Source organism: Thamnophis sirtalis, unplaced genomic scaffold, assembly GCF_051295495.1.
Source record: "Thamnophis sirtalis isolate CommonGarterSnake01/CBP01778 unplaced genomic scaffold, rThaSir2_p1.2 scaffold_7, whole genome shotgun sequence".
Classification (NCBI taxonomy): domain Eukaryota; kingdom Metazoa; phylum Chordata; class Lepidosauria; order Squamata; family Natricidae; genus Thamnophis; species Thamnophis sirtalis.
In genome coordinates this window covers 12,137,876-12,149,107 of record NW_028261387.1, presented here as the reverse complement: position 1 = coordinate 12,149,107, position 11,232 = coordinate 12,137,876, and the positions used below count along the sequence as shown (strand labels likewise).

Sequence of the window (11,232 nt, the reverse complement as noted above, 5' to 3'; positions counted from 1 at the left end):
GAAATACGGTAGGTCCAGCCAAAAATAAAACAAGCCCATGCCACCATTCATACTGACATTTTTAGAAACTGATATAGTGATACAAGGGAACCAGTTGATTAATTCTTCTCAGTTCTAGCTTTTGATCAGAAGTGGAAAGCAGACTGAACTGACCAGTTCAAATCTGTAGTACAGGGGTGTCAAAATGGCGGCCCATCGCAACATGTGATGGCAATGTGACGTGGTGAGTTTGACACCCTTGCTGTAGTAACATAACAAAATATATGAATTGTTGCTCTGAATAGACTATATAGCATATAGTGATTGATAATACAGAGAAGCACATATGTTGCTTTTAAATGTATTCGGTATTTCTGAAATATGAGAGAGAGAAAACAATTTTCTTCCATTTAAAATTTAATTTGCTAAAGCACCCATAACTAGCAATTTTCTGCTTTGTAGTTTATACAATGGACAACGAAGAACTTTGTAGTTGTCCCACCCACTTCTCTCTAATCCATATATACGATTTGTCTATACTGCGATTTTTCATGCCTCAGTCATGTGAAATACTTTCCTTCTTATCTTCATTGCCTGGTCTTAAAAACCATTATCAAATTTTAAAAAAAAACACAATTTGATTAAAATACATGATATTCACTTTGATAGATCTGTTACAGTTATTCCCCAACCTGGATTCCTTCTAGAAGTGAACTTCAACATTGGCTGTTGCTGAGGATTCTGGGAGCTGATGTCACCTGACTGAAAATTGTCCAGGCTGAAAGGGTTGATTTATTCTAATCACTGCAAGAAATTAAATGGAACAGTATTTATTCCTCCTGCCATCTTAACAGCACTGCATTGGTTGAGTTTTATTCCAGTGGTTTCAAAATTCCTCTGGCAAACTGGAATTTTTGGTGACATACAATTCTATAGAAAAATATGGGGAAAAAGCAATTTATACAACAGTGGATTCTGTCCAGATATTAGTTCCCCTGCGAATGATATATTTTGAACATATTTCACGTTAAAACTTTCTATAGCATGTATTTAGAAGAGATTAATCAACTTCAGAACATGTACGTAATGCAGAACAAGAATTACTTCATATTACAGACAAATATCACATTTTCTTTTAACCTTTTATTTAGAGAGATATAGTCTTGGTTTGGAGATATACCATGAGGAACGCAATTTCACTGGCTGTGAGGTATGTATATTCTCCACCAAAATACTCCTCACATCTCAACTGTTTTATAATTTTATTTACACGCAAAACAATATCAATGCATTTCCTTGGCTTAACTACAGTATTAATCACCCTACATGAATAAAAGGAAACATTACTTGCATTACAGAACCAGTTTTCAAAGAGGAATTTGCTTATCTGCTGAAAAGTGACATTTTTGTCAACAGCCAATATTAATTTTGATCAAGACACTTCCACCATATTTTTCTATCCTCACAGCACATTTATTTTAATAATTCTGTAAATAGGTCCTTAGCATGAGCATAGTGTTACAGTTTTCATACATATAATTACACCCAAAACAAATTCTAAAATTCAAATTGTAAACATTCTCTTCATATGTGGAAACTTTTCTATTTATGTCCAATGATATTATGATTTATTTAAAAACAACTGCAAAAAGGCTAGTTTAACCTAAGCCATGTAGTGAGCAATGCTTTTAATACATTTCTATAGTATTAAATAAAAGGCAACAAAAGGACTTGTATAAGCAACATACTTTTAAGCAAAGCATAAAGGAACAATGTCATTAGCATGTTCTACAATAAAAAAAACCATGAGTAAGTATGTGATGCTACAAATGGAAAGGGTAAATACCATTACTGCTGACAAAGTTGGAGGTAGCATGGATGCACCATTTTATTGTCAGTGAGAAATGCAAGTGAAGTAAAGAATCTTTCCTTACCACAAATAATTTCCAGTATTATGTACATAGGTTTTAGAAATTTGTTTAACAAGTTTCCCTCCACTTTTAGTAAAAAAGTCTCGTGTGATTAAAAAACACATACACAGCTAAATAGTACTAATTGCCCTATTTGAATGGAACAGTCTCCTGATCTATGAAGTACATGATTTTTAATGCCCTAAATTTAATAAATTGCATTAGCATTTCTTGGTATTGTACAAAACACTACATACATACAAACAAAATAAAATATTTTACTAAGCAAGTTTTTTTTTTAAACAAAGCATTGATTCTGGTAACACTGTAAAGAATGCTTTCATTTCATAAAACGTATCTTAAGATCCCATGTGCAACAATTTAAAAACATCTTCTTACATGTGATGGGTTTGTATCAATAGTGAACACAGTAATTGACCCAAAAACATAGTAAACTTTAAAAATACATCTTCCACCCTATATAAAATATAAAGACTACTTACGGTAACTGTGTTAAGTACTCAATTGTTTGGATGTTAACTGTCATTCTCCTCCCACTCCCATTTTCTTGCTTCAAATTTTATAAACAGATAATTTAACTTTAAAAAAATTAACAAAAGGATTTCAAATGTACATCCAATGCAATATGAAGTGTTTCCGTATTCTATGAAGCTGCTTCAGCCATCAGGAAAGAAAATGAAGTTTCAGTGATTGAGGCAGGTTTTTTAAGCAGTGATGTCACTTCCACCATGCCAGCCCCAGTCCGAGGAAGATTTGCGTTGACAATGTGGCGTTGAAGGTGCTTTATCCAATCTTCTTGAACAGATAAGGGTCCTCGAAATACTAGACCACAAAACCTATATAGTTTTTAAATGATCCAAACAAAGTACATTAATGTTTTTAAGCAACTCTGTATCCAGTATAGCGATTGCACAAAGTAACGTAAGGAAAGTTTGCTTTAGCTCAGATTGTCCAAATATGGATTTTATGTATATTAATACAGTGATTTTTTATTCTGGATTTAAATTGTTCTTGATATACAAATTGCTATAATTTTATACCCAAACTTTATCTCTGTACATAATCCATAGTTAATGGCTCATTAGCAGTGATAAGCTTTTTTCCCTAAGAATTTCATTTTTGGATACATCAAAAACATGATAGATCTAGGTAAACTTTGAAACAAGATAAAATATTCATAAATGAAGGTTCTGGCATACTGGAGTATGGGTACTGTACATTAAAATGTCCAAGGTGCAGCTGTACCCATAAATCAATTCTTTTCCTTAAGATCATCAAAAAATATCACACTTAGCAGAATATTTGGTATTTCTACTAACTAGCTAGAAAATAACCAGTGTACAAAGTTAAACCACATGTAGTGCAATATAGTGTTCTTCACCATCTATTCTTTGTCTCCAATGATAAATCACTTAGTATTATCTTTCCTAAGATAATACTACACACTTCACTCATTTGTTCATTTGATTTATATGGCTGCCCATCTTAATAAAAGCAATTCTAAGTGGCCATCACATAAACATAAAAATTCCAAAAACAGAATAAGCAATACAAAAAAATTTAATAGCAACGAAGAACAAAAACAAGGATAGCATCTCATCTGTTCAAATAATCTCCCATACCTCTTGCCTGGGAAAACATTCAGGTCATTAAAGCTTTCCTAAAAGATACCAGGGTCAAAACCTCAAATCTAAACTTGAGGTTTTCAAAGGACAGACATTGTGACAGTAAAAGCCCGTGTCAGAAATTTCTGTTCTCCCAATGAGAAAGTCCAACATACCTGTTGTCACTGACAGTGTAAGAAATAAAAAGCTTTTAAAAGTGCATCTTTTGAGAGAAACTAAAAGGTTTATCCTATGTTGGATAAACATTCACTGTTGATGGAAGAGAAAGTGAGCAATAGAAAGCAATAACCTGAAATATTATAAAGTTGTAGTTTCCTGAAGTATGCCAGATTCAGAAACAGGACTTTATAGAATTAATAACTAGCATTTGAATTGGAATTAAAAATCAATGATTTAGTTCAGTGTTTCTCAACCTTGGCAACTTGAAGATGTCTGGACTTCAACTCCCAGAATTCCCCAGCCAGCATTCGCTGGCTGGGAACTTCTGGGACTTGAAGTCCAGACATCTTCAAGTTGCCAAGGTTGAGAAACACTGATTTAGTTGATTTGTTGGAAAGTTTTGTTTTGACATGAACCTGATACACTGTAGCAATCTACAATAGCAGAGGGATCAAAACATTCTGCTTTCACCCAATATAAGAAAAGTACTGCTCCACCCAATAAATTTAAATAATGGTGCGGAAAACTGATGCAAAGTTACTAAAATTTTGGAAGATACTGGCAGATATGGTGGTACTTAGCTACTGTACTTGCTCACAGCATTATTAATTCTTTATATCCTCTTTGGCTCTCATCAATGTTTTAACTTAAAATTGCAAAACTTCAGGTTTGCTGGTTTTATAAGTTTTTCAATGACATGTCTGTATCTTAAACCATGTGGCAATATGCCACAGACTCAAAACATATTCCAGTCGTCTTTTGTTAAGATTTTATCTGTATTATTAAATAGTGAAAGTCATTTAGTTAATACTGTTATTCATCTCAAGTACGTACTCGGAACATAGATCTACTTAAATAAAAACTCCAATAAACTATTATTAACAATTAACTTATTATATGTCTATATATATACCTGCACCGGAGTATGTAAACTTCATCAGCACCATGAGGTAATGGTAGAATTTTTTTCTTGCTTCCAGATCTTGATCTTGATTTTTTTTGCTTACAATCTATGGCTATTGAGAGAAAAAAAGTCCATATATAGATATAAGTATATATGTATTGTTCTTGACAAAACTATTGCCCCTGAAAATGCATTTAAGATTTTTTTGTACTTTCTATAATTTTACAAAGCTGTAGAAAATATGCATGTTACAGTTCTTCATAATGCTGCGGTATGTTTTCTAGCTTCATGCACAACTAATTATATGTTTGAACTTGCTATTAAACTTTCATTTCTCAACATACATAATTCTAAAAAACACTTAATACTTTTAAGCTATTATAACCGATCACACAAACATCATGCTTTGCTTGTGAACAGGGCAATTTTGAAATGTTATTTACTGTATTGGAAATGTTATAATTTGTTCTCAGCATGCAGTCATAATGCAAAAGGATCAATGATTAAATGCAAAGTATGTTTTGAGAAAATTCATAACTAGAATTTTTGTATATATTAGTTTGAAGTGTTTTCTGTTCTTCATGCTAAAAGGAGTCTCGTATATTGGCTATAGTTTAAAAGCTTGGAAGTTGTCGAAGACTTCAGCCATCATCTATAGTCATTGCTCAATATTTCTTCAATTAAATGTACCAGAATAATGCAGAATATTGCCTCACATGGAAAAGAAAAGGAAGAGGAGGAAGGAAATTTTTGGTTTGGAAAAATAAACTCTTAGCTATTTACTGTATTTAAATTCAGATGCATAATATATCTAAGTTCCTTTCTCTCCAAATAACTTGCCTATTCTCTTCTCTCTTTTTTCCTCATCTCCAACTCCACCCCAGGTGTCAACATCTAAAATGCAGTAAACAAATCAAGAATACTACTTGCTAATTCCTACATATATGTGCAAACCTTCAGGAAAAAAGGTCAATAGGTACAAAAACTGGTCTTAACACAGGACACCATGATTTTTCTGCCAAAACACCTATGAGCAGAACCATTTGTAATTTCAAACTAAAATCTGTACTTACTATTACATACTAACTTTCAGGCACTTTGTCAGATTAGTAGATAAGATAGAATCAAGTGTGTCAAAAATACCTGAAAATCTTAAGGATGTCTTAAGGAAACAGAAAAAGGAAAGTGAATGCTGACTGATAGTATTAAGTCTTTTCTACCACCTTCTAGGTTATTGGAAAAAAATACAATATAAAAAAGCAGAAATGTATTGGCCTGTATCTGTATACAGATATATGAACATCCAGAATTTCTTCTCAAAATGAAATATGAACTATATTGATTCCTAGGGACAACATACTATGTATACAAATAGTATTTTTGGACATTGCTAAAAAGACAGACATTGACAAAAAAGTAAAGAAGCATAACTATATGTATATTTTGTCTCAGGGATGACAATGGTAATACATTAAAACTAGGCTAAGGTATCATTTAAAATGCTATTTGAAAAACACAGAGGCAAGTCCCACTACTGTGCACTGATTTATTCCTTACCTTTTCTTAAACTTGATTTCCCAAGATAGCCAACTTCCAAAGCAAATTTTCCACCCTGCTTCCCAACTCTCACCAAATGATTAGATTTCTGCCAAAGCAAATACTCTAGGGATTTAAGATTACACTAGTTATCTGTTCTAATGCTAGCTTCTTTTACACAGATTACTGAGAGCTAAAATAGTTTTGGGACTCTGATGTGAAACATTCTCCTGAAGGCAAAAACGTAGGTTTCTATAGGCCTTACAAGAAAGCGAGCCCTGAATCGGAATGATTCCCAACACTTGGTCTATGCAGGGCTCAAACACAAAACACTAGAATCTGATTTCAAATTCATATTATCAAGTGGTATTGCCACCTGATCAGGAAATATGATAACAAATTCGCATCTGCATTTGATCAGCAAAGCTTATAAATATGAATCTAATACATTGTGTTTACAAAATAAAGATTAATGCTGACTGCCATATATCTACCTTTCATATTTTCTGTAGCAATGCCTGCCCTCTGGAATGAGGTCCCCCCCACAAAATCCAGATGGACTCCATTCTGCTGATGTTTAGAAGTCTCACGAAAGTCTTCAGCCAGACCTTCAGTGAGGGAGAGTGAGACCCTGTCACTTCATTATGCTTGCAGAGTTGTTGAGATATTATTTTCACTTGGTGAGACATTAATGATTGGTGATATTCTATTCAAACTTTACTAACATAAATTATGCAGGATAAATTAGAATAAAACAATGCATTAGATATTCCTTGAAGAATAAATGTAAGTATTTGACAAATGGGCTGAAACATCATTACACAATTTTGAAATTTAGTTTAGAAAAGCCAACATAATGGGAACTGAATAGAGCCATGTTGCAGTAACCAAGACTTGACATGATCTTTTCTGGGATTCCTCTATTGGAGGTGGATTCTTTTCCACCTTTAAATAAGCATATTCTATATAGTTTTGACTTAATTGTTAATTCATGAAATATCTTAAATTATCTCCAGGTCTGTTACTATAAAAAATTCTATATTGAATTCTATTCTGTTTCTTGCTTGCCAAAAAAATTGATGTATTTGTCACTGGGCTGAAAGAGCAAGCTGTGGGGAGATTCAGTATCTGAAACCTGTCTCTCAATGCATTTAAGAAGATATTTTGTATAGATTCAAAGAGTCCTCATTGTATTTAAATCTGAGTTTAAATGTTTCTACCTAATGGTGAAATTTAAGAAATTGGAAACCATGAAGCTTTGATAATCTTTCAGTTGACTTAATAAAGTATTTCCTTTGTGGATTTTAGGGTTTTCTTAAGCCCCACACAACCTCTTTGCTTTATATATTTAGTACTCTTTCACTTATGACTGTAATTAAGACCAGAATTATGGTTTTAAATGCCAATCATTGAGCAGGTCAATTTTACAACTTGATTTTATATTTTTTTGCAGCACTCATTGAGCAATCATCATGGTTGTTAAGTGAATCTGCAGTCATTAACTGAACCCATTATCCATAAAGGGCATGTTTTACTGGAAACTGTAGGTAAATGCTGGTTTCCAACAAAAAAAACTGAGGTAAGAGGGCGATGGCTAGGAGATTTTCAAAGCTGGATCACAAGTATCTTTTTCAGGGTCCATCATAACTCTGAGTGGTCACTAAGCAACTGGTTGTAAGTCGAGGACTACCTGTACGTGAAAATATGTATACCTTTTTTGCAGTAAAAAAAGGGCAACATCTCTGCCAATGAATAAAGATACTTCCATCTGTAGACTTCCCCAAGGCAATTCTAGTTGAAAAGTTATATTAACTTCTTTTAAACATGAACGAAGTCAAACATTTATTAAACATCATTATCAAATCTGCAAGACCACTCAACCCCATGATTCTAGACAGTGTACAGTATAAAAAACAAATGGAAACAAGCACACAACAAATAAAAATGGTGAACATCCATAAAAGAACAAAACAAGTACTTTTTCAAGCATAATAGCATTCTCACAATCAAATGAGCCCAAGGCAAAAACTGGTTTTAAATGAGTCAATTACGGGCAATATGAATCTCTGGTGAGACATTGTTCCAGAGGATAGGCACTACAATCAAAAAAGGCCCATTTCCTGGGTCCCATCAGATAACACAGTTTAATTGACTGACCCCAAAGCATTCTAATTATGTAATATCTAACAGAACAGGCAGACACTACAGCAGAGACAGGAGGTCCCTCATATACTCAAGTCCTGTGCAACCAAAGGTCTTGTAGGTGATAATGAGCACCTTGAGTTGTATCTGAAACTCTACTAGTAGTTGTAGCTCCCGGAACAGAGGTATTACATGGGCAAACCAAGGCATGTCTGTAACTGTCCATTCTGCCGCATTCTGGACTAGCTACAATTAAAAATATTTTCCTTTCCTATAACTACTTGCTAGAGATAATGACTCCTTGAGTCAACTTCAACCCATACTGATCACACAGATATTTCCAGAAGGAGAATTTTCAGTATCTGTACTAGAGGGGTTTCTCAATGCTTTCTTGTGGGATGTTATTCTTGACTTTCCAATTTAGTAGCCCCAATCCAAATCTGATCCTCTTTAACTTTTAAAATCAACTAAGGACAGATAGGCGCTGCCATCTGCTGTAGACAATTAGTAGCTACAATGAATTATTAATATATTTTTATTTGGGAAAAATTATTATTGCAAATTATTTTTTTTCTTCTATACCAGAATAAGAAATATTTTGTTAAGCAGTAAGAATGCATAAATATATTTTAAAATAATCCATATTAAGATTATCTTGGGTAACTGAGAATTTTAGCCACAAGGTTCAGTGAGATCAAATGAAGGTAAACATCATTTCTTTAAAAATGCTGTAAATAAATTTTAAGAATTATTCTATGAAAAATGCAAAAGATTTACATGCTATGAGAATAAAACACTAGAACAGAGGTCCCAAACCGATGGTCCATGGTCCACTGCTGTTGAGAACTGAGCCGCCCAAAGTGGTGGGCCAGAGCTTGTGCGCGTTCCATTTGCGCGAACGGCGGGTGCAAAGGAGCTGCCTGCATGTGTGCTTGCCCACCACTCACAAAGAACCATCCCCTCCCCACCATCCCCTGCCAACTCACAAACCTGGAAAAATTGGGGAACACTGCATTAAAATGATTATGAAAAAAAATTCTACCAACAAATATAGGTGTTGAAATGAATATCTACTATTCAGCACAATACCTTATAAAGAGGATGAAGCAGAATAAGCTTACATCTTACTAACATGTTATTTTTTAATTAGAAGTATTAATTTGATTACTTGCAATGATATTTTGACAACTTCCTGATTTGAATCTCTCCTTATTCTGAAATAAAGGTTTGATTTTCTACTTTTGGACTTGTACAAATGTATAAAATCAACAAAAACTTAAGTAAAACCTATTTTGTCATTGGAGCACTTGTAGAGGTCAAAGTAATATTTTATTGTTCTATGTTGATTTAACAGGAATCTCCCAAACTAGCACTTTTGCCTGGTAAACACTAGATATGGCTTAGGGTACCAATATTTGCAGCTCAGGATTCAAATGAGGGGTCCTTGGTGTTATCTGAACTTGGTTGTTTTTTGCGCAGATGTTTCATTACCCAAATTAATAATGTTACCTAGTTTGGGTAACGAAACATCTGCAAGAAAATAAGTGCATCCTTACAGTTTTCACTACTACAAATACCTAAAATTAGAATTAGATTAGGTGTACATGAATAGAACATGGCTAGATGGGATCTAGAAAGAACTGTCTTATTTAAACCACAGACATTTAGTTTGATTTGCTCTTTGTTGTAGAAGTGTGTGGTATTCCCATGCATAGATCAAAAGAGCTCTTTTGAGGTTTTCCGAAAGGAGGTTATAGATACCTATGAATCCAGGAAGGGATTTAAAGATTCTCAAACAATTGGACATCAATCATTCCGCTGTCTGGAAGATCATCTACAAGTAGAAAAGATTTCAGACAGCTGCCAGGGGAAACCATCTCAGCAAGTTCAGTCCAAGAACAGATGTATTTTCAGAAGTCTTTAAAAACTCCAGAATTTCATGAAGTAATCGATAGGTAATTCTTGCCACTATTATTGTCAAAGTGCATGCATCTTCTATTAGAAACTGTGTTAATTAAGTGTAAAATGCATTTGCTTTCATCTTGGACAAAAATTCATTTCAGTGATGATATAATGAAACAGTTGCAAGAGACATGCAAAGTAAGCTATAGGAACTCTAGAAATATGTAAAGCTTTCGGATTTGGCAAATATTTCCTGGATAAATTTTTAATATAGGTCAGTGATGGCGAACCTATGACACGCGTGTCAGTGCTGACACGCGTAGCCATTTCGGGTGACACGCACATGCTCCCCAAACTTGTTTCAGCGGCAGCTCTCAGCCTGGGCGGCAGCGTCACGCAGGCTGTGGAAGGAGGAGGAGGAGGAGGAGGAGGAGGGAACCAACCAAAGAGAGGCTTTTACCGGGTCTGCGCCCCACAGCCAGGATCGTCCTTGCGCCTCAAGCCGCGTTTCTTCCTGCAAAGCCCTTCGGGCAACCCGAGAGTTCCGCTTGACGCCAGAAGGGCTTTGCAGGAAGAAACGCGGCTTGAGGCGCCAGGACGGTCCTGGCTGTGGGGCGCAGACTCGGTAAAAGCTCTCTTTGGTTCCCTCCTCCTCCCCCTCCTTCCACAGCCTGCGTGACGCTGCCGCCCAGGCTGAGAGCTGCCGCTGCCGCTGCTGCACAACTGAGGGAGGGAGAGGGAAAGCAGAGGTAGCCTCAAATTCCACCGTTGGGACAGGGGAAAGGGCTTGTCCCTCAAGAGTGGGGGGGGGATAGAGGTGGGAAGAAGGGGCCCGGCCTGTCCCCAGTGCCCCCCACAGACGGATTACGGATCGAACACTTCTCTCTCTGCAGCCTTTTTCTGCAAGTCCCAGCTACTCAGCGGGGCGTCATCATTTCCGGGGGGTTGCAGTTTTCCAGCTCAGATATCAGGATCCACCGGGATTAAGTGGGAGAAAACGCCGCTGGCCGAGCGGAACAAACACATCCAAAGGTTAATCTTATTTTACGAAAAC

The 11,232-nt window shown here is 35.4% G+C and overlaps 1 protein-coding gene across 4 annotated transcripts in view; it reads right to left on the bottom strand.

The window, feature by feature from the left end:
* Positions 1-1,103: 1,103 nt before the first annotated feature.
* ZNF644 (zinc finger protein 644) overlaps positions 1,104-11,232 on the bottom strand; it is a 44,459-nt gene continuing 34,330 nt past the window's right edge. For 2 of the 4 annotated variants that reach the window (XM_087719322.1, XM_087719323.1), the window contains 2 exons: positions 4,608-4,710; positions 1,104-2,746 (listed from right to left, as the gene is read on the bottom strand). In XM_087719322.1, the coding sequence (XP_087575448.1) occupies positions 2,554-2,746; positions 4,608-4,710 (296 nt within the window). In that variant the 3' untranslated portion in view covers positions 1,104-2,553. Of the gene's footprint in view, positions 2,747-4,607; positions 4,711-6,628; positions 6,743-7,846; positions 8,132-11,232 lie in introns of those variants that run through there. The other 2 variants (XM_014056626.2, XM_014056598.2) reach the window with 2 other exon arrangements.